The 15466-nt window shown below is 36.6% G+C and overlaps 1 protein-coding gene across 1 annotated transcript in view; it reads right to left on the bottom strand.

Moving 5' to 3' along the window:
- Nucleotides 1–15466, bottom strand: part of LOC137408589 (uncharacterized) — a 50301-nt gene that overhangs the window by 30956 nt on the left and 3879 nt on the right. The window contains exons 3-8 of the mRNA XM_068095174.1: nucleotides 11155–11258; nucleotides 9791–9977; nucleotides 8459–8652; nucleotides 4822–4988; nucleotides 3203–3358; nucleotides 2216–2432 (exon numbers count right to left, since the gene is read on the bottom strand). Coding sequence (XP_067951275.1) covers nucleotides 2216–2432; nucleotides 3203–3358; nucleotides 4822–4988; nucleotides 8459–8652; nucleotides 9791–9977; nucleotides 11155–11258 — 1025 coding nt within the window. The remainder of the gene's footprint in view (nucleotides 1–2215; nucleotides 2433–3202; nucleotides 3359–4821; nucleotides 4989–8458; nucleotides 8653–9790; nucleotides 9978–11154; nucleotides 11259–15466) is intronic.

The raw sequence follows: 15466 nt of genomic DNA, 5'->3' as shown, positions 1-15466 counted from the left end.
AAGGGCGAGGATTAGCTAATAAGTGAATGCGGGACAAAATTGTTATTGTTGGCTGCCATTCAAATACATTTTCCTTACCTAGTTGCCGCGCTACATATTTCCGTTGCCCAACATGGCATATAATGGTAACGCAAGGTCGAAGCAGATTCCACAAATAGAAAAAATGCCTGTGCCATATTTATAAGTCAAGCATTAATTTTTAAGTAGTGACTATAGAATTATACCAATTAGCTCGTTCATCTCAACCTGTGGATTGCGCTGAAAAAAATTTTCCTTCACACAAATATGAAATTTAAAAAAATGTTCATAAAAATTAGCTATTTTCGGAAGTCATCTGTTTAAAACCTATTTACGCTTATTTTGCTGCCATGAATAAGGATTTTGAACAAACAATTTTTAGATAATTCAATTTTAAAAAACCTGTGATTTTAACACAATAATATAGCCTCAGAGCTGTTTACAGTCAATATTTTGCAGATTGCAATCTTTTTGTCTATTTCCACGGCTTAAAAATGTCGATAAATCCTGGTAATTGGACGAAATTACACCAAAAATATTATTCAAACACCAATTTGTAATGTTATCAGCTGCTGTTTATGCAATATTATCGTGCTGTCAGTTAACCAATAACACAAAATTTCAAAACTAATCTACTTTAATTTTGACAATTATTAAGAATTTATAAAATTTGATTACACGCAATCTTATCTGACTCTGTAAAAACCTGAGTGCAACTACATCAATGTCTTCAGAAGAAAGGTGACTATGATGAAGGACAAATTTTAAGTATGAAAATGAAATGACAATCACGTAATGATGCAATTTGATTTGTCAAGTCTATTTTGCATTTGTTGCATCATTACAAGCCCTTACAGCTCATAGCATAGGATAAACAAGTGGGAAACAAGTGACCACTCTTCGCTAGCTGAGCCCCTCCGGATATGAATAAGAAACTGGAGTTGCCACGCTTGTTAATTTATCAGAGACCCTTCAGCTATTCTAGCTACAGCCATCTAAAATACTTAGTAAAAGCGGCAATGTAAAGCTTGAGAGAACATTAGAGTTAAAGAACTGCTGATGAGCACCACTTAAGGCATGACGACTCCGTACCCTATCAACAATGCATCAACAGAAGTTGTTAAAGACTCTACTGCTTTCCATTCATGTATGAAAATAAATCACTGATTAAATACACATAGATATTTATGGCTGAGTTAACCAAAGGTACAGTTGAACCTTTGCTGAAATGATACTAAGGTTCAGTGATAGCCAATGAGAAGAGCTGAACCTTTGCTGAAATAATACTAAGGTTCAGCGATAGCCAATGAGAAGAGCTGAACCTTTGCTGAATTGATACTAAGGTTCAGCGATAGCCAATGAGAAGAGCTGAACCTTTGCTGAAATGATACTAAGGTTCAGCGATAGCCAATGAGAAGAGCTGAACCTTTGCTGAAATGATACTAGGGTTCAGCGATAGCCAATGAGAAGAGCTGAACCTTTGCTGAAATGATACTAAGGTTCAGCGATAGCCAATGAGAAGAGCTGAACCTTTGCTGAAATGATACTAAGGTTCAGCGATAGCCAATGAAAAGAGCTGAACCTTTGCTGAAATGATACTAAGGTTCAGCGATAGCCAATGAGAAGAGCTGAACCTTTGCTGAAATGATACTAAGGTTCAGCGGTAGCCAATGAGAAGAGCTGACCCTTTGCTGAAATGATACTAAGGTTCAGCGATAGCCAATGAGAAGAGCTGAACCTTTGCTGAAATGATACTAAGGTTCAGCGATAGCCAATGAGAAGAGCTGAACCTTTGCTGAAATGATACTAAGGTTCAGCGATAGCCAATGAGAAGAGCTGAACCTTTGCTGAAATGATACTAAGGTTCAGCGATAGCCAATGAAAAGAGCTGAACCTTTGCTGAAATGATACTAAGGTTCAGCGATAGCCAATGAGAAGAGCTGAACCTTTGCTGAAATGATACTAAGGTTCAGCGGTAGCCAATGAGAAGAGCTGAACCTTTGCTGAAATGATACTAAGGTTCAGCGATAGCCAATGAGAAGAGCTGAACCTTTGCTGAAATGATACTAAGGTTCAGCGGTAGCCAATGAGAAGAGCTGAACCTTTGCTGAAATGATACTAAGGTTCAGCGATAGCCAATGAGAAGAGCCGGTAAATTTCAGACCGAACTGAGCCATAAATAATAGTTAAAACGAACCATGAACGTCGCCGTTCAGCTCTGCTTTGGCTACAATAACCGGCCCTGGATATCTGATGTTAGCACAGATCCACCTGCCACCGTCTGGATAATGGATGACCAGGCTTCTACCCACAATGCTGTGTTTACCAAATAGGGGCAGGTAAAGATCCATGTATGTCTCATTGATCAATTCTTTGCCTGCCAAAGAGCTGTGCTTAGTGCTTAGATCTCCGATCTAAAATTTAGGCAGCGCACAGCTGAAAGCTGTATACAATATACAGAACAGACATTAACCAGCAATAGAATAATACAGCAGATTCTATCGCCCCAACTCCGAAACTGAATAAAGCATCGCAACACCACAGTTATCTTCTCCTGATTTACAGAATGATAAAGCTATTTAGATGAAGCTGAATGCTAAACGAATTTCAATCAGCTGTATCCGTCTTTTTGTTGATAATTATTTGCTTTTAGTCTTTACTAGTCTTATGCAAAATCATCGTAATTAGTCTTCCTTTCAATCATCGTTATTAGTCTTCCTTTCAATCACCGTTACTAGTCTTGTTTTTAATATCTTCTGTAGATCCTAGATAAGTTATGAACATCGTGAAAAGACCAATTATAGCCTAGATTGAGAGAAAACTTTATGGAATCAAATCCAATAGTAATGCACTCAAATATCAGTTTTGCAAAGTTTTTGAACAAGTCTTGTAACAACAATAACTAGAATTATCAAAAATATTTTGGAATTTAAGATTTTGGAGAAAAGAAATTCATCAGCCTGGTTGGAGTCATCCACTTTATACTATTGCGCTAAGTGCATGATTGACATTTAAAAAAGAAACAAAATCAAAAACGTTGCAGTAAGCTATGTTTACAAAAAAAGAAATGCTAACATTATGCAATAATTGTGTCAAAGTTATATTTCTTCAAACTAGACAGAGTGCCTTTTATAACACAAACGGGCAAATAGAAAGTAGACCAATGGATGCCTATTATAAATACCTCTAGTACATCTTGTGTGAGTCCAACAACACCGCTTTGGAAGGGATTAAAGTGACCACCTGTACTCGTCACTCCACAAAGATCAGTGTCTGCGCTAAACTCATATGGTAGAGGGTACAGATGAACGTGGTAGCCGGCTGCCTTGCTGTCCAGTCCCTAAACATAGATTTCTATTGCTTAAAGGTTGACTTGCAACAAAATTCACATTACAGTTATTTGATATCAACGGATTCACCATATCTTACTCTGTTGTGTTGTAGATTCAAAATAGGTGGAAATGTGATTACAAGCTCCTAAAAGCTAAAAAACGAACAGTTAATCGCCACCATCATGAAAACACCGCAGTTTGGAATCTCGCTCAAAACGGCTCAAATGTGGCGTAGTTGAACACAATGGGTTCTGTTTACACTTTCATGCAACCTCATTCGTCGAAATATTTTCACAAATAAACTTCACACATTCAATAAACCATGTCTATTGTCCTTACACATTTGTTTCATTATCATTGTAATTCTATCACTTTGAGCACGGATATTTCAAAACCTAAAAATTAGTTCAATTTTTTAACCTTAGCTCGAGAGGGTACATATCATCCTTCTTGATTATTTTACTGTGTTGCTAGGTCAGTCCCACATATTTTACCCTGTTGATAGGCTGGTCTCACATAGTTTACCCTGTTGCTATTTTACCCTCACATATTTTAGCCTGTTGTTAGATCTGGTCTCACATATTTTACCCTTTTGCTAGGTCAATCACATATAATTTAGCTTGTTAGGTGGGTAGGTTTATCTAAGGCACATTATTTTGCTGCTAGACAAGCATATATACCGACTTTACAACTTTGTTTAATACCAACACTTGTCGTACAACTCTGTTGATTACCCAAACGATATCATTTAGGTAAAGATTATATCACAAGATCAGCAAAAAGCTCCCCTAGTGCTCTCACAGGTTGATCAGTTTACGTTCTACTAGACTGGCCTTGTTCTATATGTTTACTCAATTTGAAAAGGTACATAAGACTCTATTATGATACACAAGTTCCCCCTCCGTGTTTTGCTCATAATAAATGTAAGGTGACAATGCACGCAATACAGTCAAGCAGGCATGTAAAAGAGTGCTAACTGCAAATGACCAACTTCTCTTGGTAGTGCCAAGGGTCCTGACACTACTAAGGTTTAATTTTGTGATTTATGAGAAAGCAACAAGCAAGATATTTAATGTGATTACTGTGATTTGGCTTCTCCGTGACACTTGAATGTGGAATAAGGAATAACTGGATGTATGAGTCGGTAGAACAGCCTTATTGAGATATAATATTACAGTCTTATTTTGAAAAACGTAAAAAAGTATTTCGGATTTCTTTTTCTGTCTTGACTGCATTTTGTATTAGAATTTTCAACACATCATTTAGGATGAGACACTATCAGCCATCCTTCTAACCCCATTTATTCTGCCCACCTCCAAGTAGCACTGTTTAACCCCAGTAAAATTACCGATAATTTTAGCCATAATAAAAAACAATACCAGCAATAGATTTGAGTTGACACCATTGGTTATGTGGTTGAAACTAACGACATAATTTCTGCTAAGGTCAATAACTGAACTGGATATCTTACTTGAAGGTCAACAGTAACAAATGTAGGTTTGTAGGGATTCTCTTGTGTGAATGTAACAGCACCCTTAACTCCCTTTCTACTAAACTTGGCAGCTACAGTCTTTGGTTCAAAGATATGAAAGTTGGCACAAGACAAATCAGATGTCTCTCCAATTAGCACCGAGCCACCTTTGAACAAATAGAAACAAAAATAAATAATAAATTATATATATAATATAAATACAATATACCGGTAATATAGATTATAGAGAACAAATAGAAAAATCCATAAGTACAGAAATATTGGAATTTTTTTGTCAGCAATGGTTTCTCAAAAGTACATTTATAGAGATAGATTTGTTTACGTTTAATGTATGTGCAACAGGAGAATGTTCAATTAAAAACGAAAAACTGTTCAACTATGACAGAATAAAGATTTGAATACAGAACTTAGTGTTGACTATGACAAGTAGTTAGATGTCTCTGTCTAGACGCTGATGTTCCTCCAAAGACTTAACCGACATTTTGTGTAGCACAAACACTGATGATAAAGATCATAAATTTCTAGACAATGCCGGCAGCTTTCCCCTCGCTGTGATAGCTAGTTCTCAACTCACATGAGACTCGCTCTATTATTCTAAGCCCCTCGAAATAAACAGTTCCTAACACCAACCGCTTAGATAAAACTGGGCAATAAGCTCGCGTTTTGGTCGCGAGCTGATCCTTCTCTCACAACCCTATGCATGTCCTCCCTAAACCAGCTTTACACGAATAAAATGTGTGCAATCATTTAGTTTAGCTGACCGCTAAAAAGGAAACAATTAACTACATGGGCTGATGCTGTTTAGCAATAGGCTATAGGTATTTACTAAAATACTGGTCATGATGTTTGACATCAATGCTGGTACCAACATGTTTGAAGAAGATTTTTGATTTTAGAGTGCATTCAATTCTCTGCGCGTGACAAAATATCATGTAACAAGTAGGCAATAATTATTTCTTTAGTCTTGCAAGTATCTATAAACTCGGAGTTATTCTCTTTCTGCGATATTTGATGATGGTGATTACGCTATCAATGTGCCACAGAAAAATCCAATGAAACATTTTTCGCACACACTAACCATGTTTATTATTTGCTCTGCTATTCTAAGCAAAACTGTTAAAATATGTAAAAATATCTTGGGTATGCAATAATAGCAATATCTTGCTGTTATACGCTGTCAAGGAGCCTTATATGACACTGTATCGCATACCCTAATCAAAGGAAAAACTGCAATAACTTTTACAATTTTGAGAAGTAATCAATAACAATTTGAGCTTCTCGTGTGCGTGTAATCGCCGTACTTCCCACGCGCAAAGAATCCGACAGCACTCATACATGAGCTTAATTAAATTATCAAAGTTTTTCAAGAAGATGTAAGCTCTCTTGTATCTCACAGTCGGAGACGATCACACATTTTTGACTAGTCGGCGAAGCTGAAAGCTATTAGAAATAACCTTGACACCAGAATATAATGGCTGTCTACTTAAGCCAAATGCGTACCAAGAAAAATATAGTTTTCTTCAGCTTAATTCATTAATAGTGTCAAGCGCTTCCCTGATACTGTAACTATGACAACCAACACTTGATGATTCAATTACAATGTCTGTGTACTACATGTAAGAGCGAACCTTCCAGAAACGTACGATTCATGGAAACCAATTAAATTTGTAAAACAAGTTGGTGAATATAACAAACCGATAGGAAATCCCGCTATATTTACTTTTAGTCTTTCCTTTTGGATAGCATAAAAGTAGAGGCCACAGTTACTACTGTTGATGCTAATGAGTTTAAGTAATTTACCTGGGAATCTAAATCTTTACTCAAATCTTTGCTAAAACAATATTCCAGTGTTATGGCCCAACAACTATTGTTACATGTAACAGTCAACAGTTCTAGTTATTAACCCCAAACAAGCCTTTATGTATCCTAATCAATGTAATGACTATTTGCCCAATGAGTCTGTCCTATACCCCAATAATACCCTGTTGTAATACCCTGTTGTATACCCTGTCGTATACCCTGTCGTATACCCTAATAATACCCTGTTGTATACCCTGTTGTATACCCTAATAACACCCTGTTGTATACCCTGTTGTATACCCTGTTGTATACCCTGTCGTATACCCTAATAATACCCTGTTGTATACCCTGTTGTATACCCTGTTGTATACCCTGTTGTATACCCTGTCGTATACCCTAATAATACCCTGTTGTATACCCTGTCGTATACCCTAATAATACCCTGTTGTATACCCTGGTGTAATAAGTGAAGCTTATTGGTTAAGTCCGCCGCCTTTAGATATGGAGGTCTCAAGATCAAATCCAGTGCCGTGCAGATTTTTCATTGCTAGATTTTAATTGCTATAACTGTACCAGGGATTACGTGTATGTCACAATTTCCATTTCTTGTGTACAGTTACTGTACACAAGATTTAACGAAAAGATAAACACTGAGCTGTATATACATAGATAAGGCTTTCGAGCGGATGAGACGTGCACATATTTTAGCTGATATGAGAGCAATTACATACCAAGTACATGTATATACTACTGACAGTAACAGTAAAATGCTTACAGCACCTTCTCAAACAGCCAACAATCAGCGACGCTTCTTGCTGAAAATCTGATCGATCTTCCAAAAGGTCAATATTTGTAAAATGTAAAGTTGCGGTATTTATTAGTTGGTCCATGGCACTTGATAATATCGATATTTTTTAATCCAATTTCTGACACTGCACTTGGTGTGCTGCTGAACGTCAAAGTGTTAACTATAGCAAGCATAAAATCGCTGAGATCATTTCGGTAGCAACATTAGATACCAGATCAGTCTTATGTATCTGAGAATTGCAGACCATATTTATTGCTTTACAATCCAATTGCCGCTATTGAGCCAATCTGTAATACTTTTTCAAATAGATCGATCTTTCACTGTTGATTTAATTGCATCGACCTAATTTCTATAAATCTCTGCTGGAACAATGTCTATCCACAGCTACCTACTGTATTTATCGATCTTTTAATGTATCGAAAGTTTGCCAATTGTGGACGACACCATTTTGGGGATGAAGTTGAAGCATTCTCTAACATTCAGTTAGATGAATGCTGCCAGCCAATCGAAGTACTAACCTAGCATACATAGTCCTCATCTACAACGACCAACATCTGCCATCTGCCAAGTGTGTCACTCTCACTAAATCCAACTGGTCTCAATGCTAGACAAGATATGCTATGATCTTCGTTTGTATGAATATACCCTGCTGTCAACGCTATATTGATGGGCCTATAGAATGTTTATGTAAGAGAAAGAATGCCAACTATTTACCGCTACTTAGTTTCAAACATAGTTTCTAGGACAGTGTGTCAACGTCGTGAGCTGATCCGTTAATGTTGTGAGCTGACTTGGCAACTACAGCTGAGATGAAGTAGAAACATGTTATCGGCATATAAAAACTTCTAATAAAAGTTAAGCAATACTCAAAATTAGCCTATAGACTTTTAGAAATGTTGCTGCTTGACCACCTCCCCCTCCCTATCATAGTTATTCATACTGAAAACTGGCAATTATTCATATTGAGAATCAATTAAAGAGTGTAAATGTATAAAAACTTCATCTTACTTGAGAAGTCAAAATTGCTTGCTGAGACATAGGTCAGCCATCTTGTGTGAGAATCCCCGGCGGCAACGGGCACACTCTGCAGTTCGGTAATGAGTGTGCTTCCTGTGATGTTATCGCATCGAGAGGTGTCTGCGGAGGTAAGCCGCTGAGCCGTGGGTAGATCCAACTCGACGCTGCCATCATATACCTTTAACCTGCGCAGAAACACTTCACATACAATTTACTTTGTATAATGTGTTTGTTTTAATGCCATATGTATTTACTTACAATATATATTAACTGTTTCTATGCCACATGAAACTTATCTCAAAATTTGTATTGACCCACCCATTGCCATACTTGACTGAAATCAAACTTGGGTAAGAATACTTAATTCATCAAGGTTAACTAGTCCAATCTCACAGTAAAGCTCTATCCTTATGAACTCTTAATCTAAATTCTATAATTTTTCCCCTTCATTAGACTTTAATGATCCATTCAAATACCGTTTGACTAAAAAGTCCTTTTTCTGTAGGTTTCATACTGAGCATCGGTTAACACACTGCCATTTCATTGGTCAGCTGCAGGAAACACGACTAGACATAATACTGAGCATACATATTCAGTTAACTATATGAAACTGTTGGTATTTCCATGTTACGGCTAAATGGTATACGTGTCATGGCTAAATGGTATACGTGTCATGGCTAAATGGTATACACGTTACGGCTAAATGGTATACACGTTACGGCTAAATGGTATACATGTTACGGCTAAATGGTATACACGTTACGGCTAAATGGTATACATGTTACGACTGAATGGTATACACGTTACGGCTAAATGGTATACACGTTACGGCTAAATGGTATACATGTTACGGCTAAATGGTATACATGTTACGGATAAATGGTATACACATTACGAAATTGTCTGAAATTTGGTAATCGTTTGGAAAAAACTTATCTGCATCGCCTCCAAATTTTTCTACCAAAACAGAAATATAATCAGTGTCTTTATAGTGCTTGTCTAAATATGGTGCGTGGCGAGATCAAAAATCAAATTTCTTAAGTAAATTAGGACAGAAAGCAATCAAACGTGCTGGTAGAACAAAACGTGTATAAAATCAAAATAAGGAAATTAAAAAGTTTATTTCTCAGATAAAATACACTAATTGAAATTCAATATGTGAGTATAGCCACCAGCATAGCAACCAAATTGCACGTATCATCTTGCATGATTTTGCTTTCACCAGTTGACAGATTTTATGCACGATTAAGGAAAAATGAGACACTTTCATAGTTGGGATGCGTACTGAATCATCAAGAACCCAACAATAGAGATCCAACATACACAGTTGTCCGTGAAGCTAGCGATATGGTAGTGATGAGATCGGTGAACACGGCATATCTGGAGCCAACCTCTCTCACGTGTATTGTGCCAGCTATTTGACCATTGACTGTTGCAAAAGATACAGGTTCTGCTCCCTGTATAGTTGCACAAGCTCTTTTCTGTCCATCATCCAGCAGCAGAGATCGACCTGTTGTATACATAGATGTGATTAGGAGCTGATTTAGTCCAGCGACAGCTTTATTCAATATTTCTATGTAAAATCTCATATCATGTTATCTTTTCAAATGGCGTTAAACCAACTATTCCAGGCATTAGCAGATTCTTGGTAAATGCTGTTGAAACTTGAAGTGCTTTTTAAGCACACCTGTTGGAAGATATTTATGGCAGAGTTGAAGCTATTATGACCAAGCCCAGTTCTCTGGGCCAAACCATTTGGCCAAACCAACGCTACCTACTCTTGCATAAACTAATTTCCGCGTTCTTGCCTAATAGTTATAGCTATGTTAGTGCGATGAGGAAAGCTATGACTGTGTAGCTAATAGCTTATAACATTATTCCAGGTAACATACAGAACGCACGTGGTAAAGGTCTAACAAAAATAGCATCTGTTTTGGCCAATAATAGTTGACAAATATTTGTGATCTAGACTTTTCTATCTGATCGGTGTCCATTAGGTTTTGAAGTTTTTTTTATAATGATGCATAACAACAATTTACAAAATAATAAGCATAGCAGGAAACATTGTACTAGCGCAAAGTTGACTAACCATCTTGTCGACCACTCTCATAGCCATTGCTGTTCAGGCTCATGCAAGTTGTATAATAACGACAACCTAGTCATCCAATGAAAGAACAAAACAGATGCGTAGATCACACTCTACAGCTAAATAACGCATTAAATCAATTTACAACAACATTTACAATAGAGTAATAAATTTTAGTAGATTTTTTCTACATGTAAAAAATTAATAAGGTGTAAAGGATGAAGAGTACTGGAAAAATAAAATTTATATTATACGTTTCGTAATTCAAATTTATTTGTTTACATGTCAAGGACACAATATTACACTCACGATAGATGCCGTAAGTGTGCTGAGAGGCTGACACTAGTTCTAGCGTTTCGCAATCCCTTTTACTTAGCCTACAGTATATCTAAACCTTGCCCAATGATCCATCCACTAAACATAGAATATTCCGATTCTCAGGTTTTATACTGGATATACTTAATGAAAAATTCAATATTTAATGTGTTTGTACTTTGCTCTGAGCCAGTTGAAAAAAACACTCAAGTTAGCATGGGGTGGGTCATAACCTTAACCCACCCATAGCCAACATCACAAGCACCTGCTAGCCTGTGTCACTTACCCAGTATGGCAGTGTCCCCAGACGTGAGTGAGATTCCACTCAGCTCTACACTCAAGTTACTAACCGATCCAGTGATACTATGGTAACTGGAGAGATTGTGCAACCTACAACAAATATTGTTACTAAATTAGCCAGTGGTACTTACCATCTCTCTGGCTGACTAGTTTTCATCCATGTTACCGTACAATCCAGTTTGTGGCAGCGATTCACTATACAAGCATTTTACTTACTTCTGATGTCTATCAGTTTAATGAACTTGTATGAAACCCTCTTTTGGTATATTATACAGTGCAAACATGAACACCCATAAGTCTGGGTACAACAAGAAGCTTTTACTTGGACCTTTATAGCCATGGATGTAGATCTACCGTAATTGATGAAGACAAGCAGCTGATGAAAATGTCTCTACAAACGCACACTGAACTATTTCAAAGGACGAAAGGATGAGGTAATACTTCATCTATGGAGTATGTGCCATCCCAATGAAAGAATAAGCTAACAACCTTTGCTATAATAGCTTGGCATTTAGTAAATCGAAAGTTTTTATGAAGTATGCGCTATTATAGAAATGATGTTTTCATCAGTGGTGTGGTCATCCTTTAATGCCACGCATCTGATACACGTAGTTTGCAATAAAGGTATTAGCTTGAAACTAGGTTAATCTTATAGTAAAAAGGATGGAAGGAAAAAGAAGCCAGTGCTTCAGCTCAGCTACACACAGTATACACTATAAGGTTATTGTCTCATCACCACCTTCCAACTGTGTTATTCAGCAAACTATAAGTAGACTATTGTCTGAAGGTTTGAATGAACAAGTGAAACCTTATTAGATATATTCCAATCACCTTGCAGCAAGCCTACTTGCCTTATAAAGCTATCAGGGATAGTATTTTATGTAACAACTACACACAACAATGCTCCAATTATCAGCAGAGTCTTCCGTTGTCTTTGAGTCCTATATTGTCGTTCCTGTACAGTCAAACCTCGACATATGAACTTATAAATGATATGAACTTGATCTTTTCTCTTATTCACTTCATACGTTGACATAACTGTATGTTGGAGCAAAGATTCTTATATAAAGACTTTATATTTATGTTCAATCACCTTTGGGGTCCAAAAACAACGATAAATATTTTAAGAAACAACATATACCATTACAGCAAACAGATGCATTATATAAACTTATGTAAGAAACTATACTTGAAAACTTAAATTATTAGTAAAAAGATTAAATAGATAAAGGAATAATCAGTAAAAAAGGTCTTTTCTTTATTACTCCGCCTTAGAAACACATAATCAGACTCCGCCTTAGAAACACATAATCAGACTTCACCTCACAGACACATAAACAGATGTGTAAAGCTTGGCAGCGCGCATAATCAGTGGCCGAGTGAGTAGTCAAAGTATGCAACACAATTAACTCCAACTAATGCTAGATATAATTTTAAATATCTCAATTTATATTTCTAATCAATTTTATGGTTTATTTTTAATTTCCATCCGGTTTTTTACTTATGCTTACAAATTCAAAATGTTTCAAAAAATTTCAGACATTGCATGTAGAAAATTATTTTGTATGTCGAGACAAATATTTACTCAAACTTTACATTGCATATTCAAAAATTCATACATAGATGTGATTGTAAGTTGAGGTTGGTTTGCATGAAAATACATATTAACATAATTTGAACTTTCAAAATTAGCAGCGGAAGGCAACAAGGATTGCCTACATAGTACACACCATCAAATAGTTTTTTGCATGAAACTGAATTTCTTATGTCAGCTGCTGTGACCTAGGCTTCACGTCAGCCAACAATTTATTAGCCTGTTATATCTACAAGCTACTAGCATGAATACTGACAACTGTAACAATTTTTAGAAATGAACTGAACTATGCGGCTATTTTATCAACCTTTGTGCTCCTGATAAAAAAAATTTAATTAAATTAATAAATGCTAAAAAATTATACAGGTAGTAGCGCAATTATATACAGTATACAGCCAAATGTTACCCGTTAGCTGTTTAGAAAGCTGACAGCAACCAATTAGGTGACACCAGTTATCACAGGGAGACAACTAGCATGCGCTTTATCTCAGAAATTGTCAAGGCAGCTTCTAACGATAAACTACATCACTAGTATTACACGCTACGAATTTTTGAGCTTCGAAGTTGTGGTTTTGATCGTAGGAATGAGGAGGACAAATTTACATGATACGCAGAAGTGATCACACCACTCACAGTTATTCGTAGCTGATGAGTTTACGTGCTACGAAGAAATTGTCGTACAACTCCATGTTTTCTATAAATAGTCAGTTGCGCTTTTATCTACAACGGGGTGCATAATTTATATCGCGGCTGGCACTCTGTAAAATGCGTATAAGGTCAAGCGTCACTGTCAAAGCGTGTAAGTAAAAAATTTTTAAATTTCGGAGGTAATATTTTTATTTTGAAGATACTATTTTTTAAAGCACGTGCATTAAAAACAGAGATGATGTAATGAAAGTCACATGCTGAGATGAGATGCTGTAATGGCGTCACTAATGAAAACGATGAAAATCCAACCTCCGACCGCAGAGATTTGTGCAATAATACGAATATCGATGTTTACATGATATGCAGTACTTTGTTGTTGCTACGATGTTTTCAAAAATACCCTATCTTGAAACGGAGGTTTGAATCGCTTCGAAGAATTAAAGATTCGACGTTTTGAACCATTCACATGCTATGAAGATGAAAAATACGATAAAACTCCATCGCATGTAACACTAGTGAGTGTTGTAAAGGATTGTGGCCGTAATAATGATAAAGATGATATCAAGGAGGGATTGCGTGTATGCTCTTTGCTAGTAACGACATATTAAGCATGTGAGACTAAAAATGAAGTGATTGTCAGAAAAGATTAAGGCAGCGACTTTATGTGCCCCATGAAGGTTTGTGAAATCATGCAATCCCTACTTCACTTCCGATATTTTCGTATGATGAAACCCCTCATCAATCACCCAAGCAATCTATTAGGAACCGTCTCCATTTTCCTACCAGCTCTTAAATGATTCTAGTTCGATTGACTGCTCTTTGGCCCCATACAATATAAGATCTCATGAGACCGAGGGAATTATTTGTGTTGCTATCAAATAATCAATCGTATCCAAGATCAGTGAGAGGTTCAATTTCTGAAAGTAAATTTATGCAGTAGTAGATTTGTTATCTAATGCTTACTGTGTTCTTGTATTTTCAATATTACATAAATACTAACACACTGTATAAACATTCAGTGGCGACTTTTTACCAGCGCACGACAGTAATTTGTCTGCTAAAGACATACAACTTGACAGTAACCTGCCTCCTACCTCCTACAGAGCTGTTACATGACAGTAACCTACCTCCTACAGAGCTGTCACATGGCAGTAACCTGCCTCCTATAAAGCTGCCACATGACATTAACTTGCCTCCTATAGAGCTGCCACATGACAGCAACCTGTCTCCTATGGAGCTGCCACATGACAGTAACCTGCCTCCTATAAAACTGCCACATGACAGTAACCTACCTTGTACAGATATGTCACATGAAAATAACCTGTCTGCTATAGACATGTTACATGACAGTAACCTGCCTCCTATAGAGCTGTCACATGACAGTAACCTGCCTCCTATAGATATGTCACATGACAATAACCATGTCACATGACAGTAACCTGCCTCCTATAGAGCTGTCACATGATAGTAACCTGCCTCCTATAGACATGTCACTTGACAGTAACCTGGCTGCTATAGAACACAGCAGCAACCTAGATTTTGTAAAAATGTTTTACCAAAACTAAAATAACAATATACATGCATTAATAGAATAGCCACACAAAGTAATGTGAGGTTTGGTTGAATAGTCAGAAGCAGGGTTAATGATGGTGGTTACAGAAAATCATAGCAAATTGAGGATCAAAAACCTGGAATGTGATGAAGAATTTTAAATGGATCAAAGAGATAGGGAATACTTGAGCTGAGTATAGCCCTAGCAGATAAGCACCCACTTGAAGTTAAGCATGAAGAATGAATGGCTATCAGGTAAATAGCGATTTCTGGAAAATAGATATTGGAGATAATTTGTCAAATACAACTAATGGTATTATCATGGTTGCTATGGGAGATCCAAAACACATCATCATTTATATATATTACTCCAGATTATATTTAAGCTCTAGTTAAATATAATCCTCGCCTTGTAAGACAAATTCATCCCACACCATGTTTTTATGTACTACTACATACTGTACATTCAGACTCATCGGCAAGCTCTGAGATATGTACTAAACTA

Source organism: Watersipora subatra, chromosome 1, assembly GCF_963576615.1.
Source record: "Watersipora subatra chromosome 1, tzWatSuba1.1, whole genome shotgun sequence".
NCBI lineage: Eukaryota > Metazoa > Bryozoa > Gymnolaemata > Cheilostomatida > Watersiporidae > Watersipora > Watersipora subatra.
The sequence above is the reverse complement of the archived record's forward strand: the minus strand, read 5'-3'. Positions and strand labels throughout refer to the sequence as shown.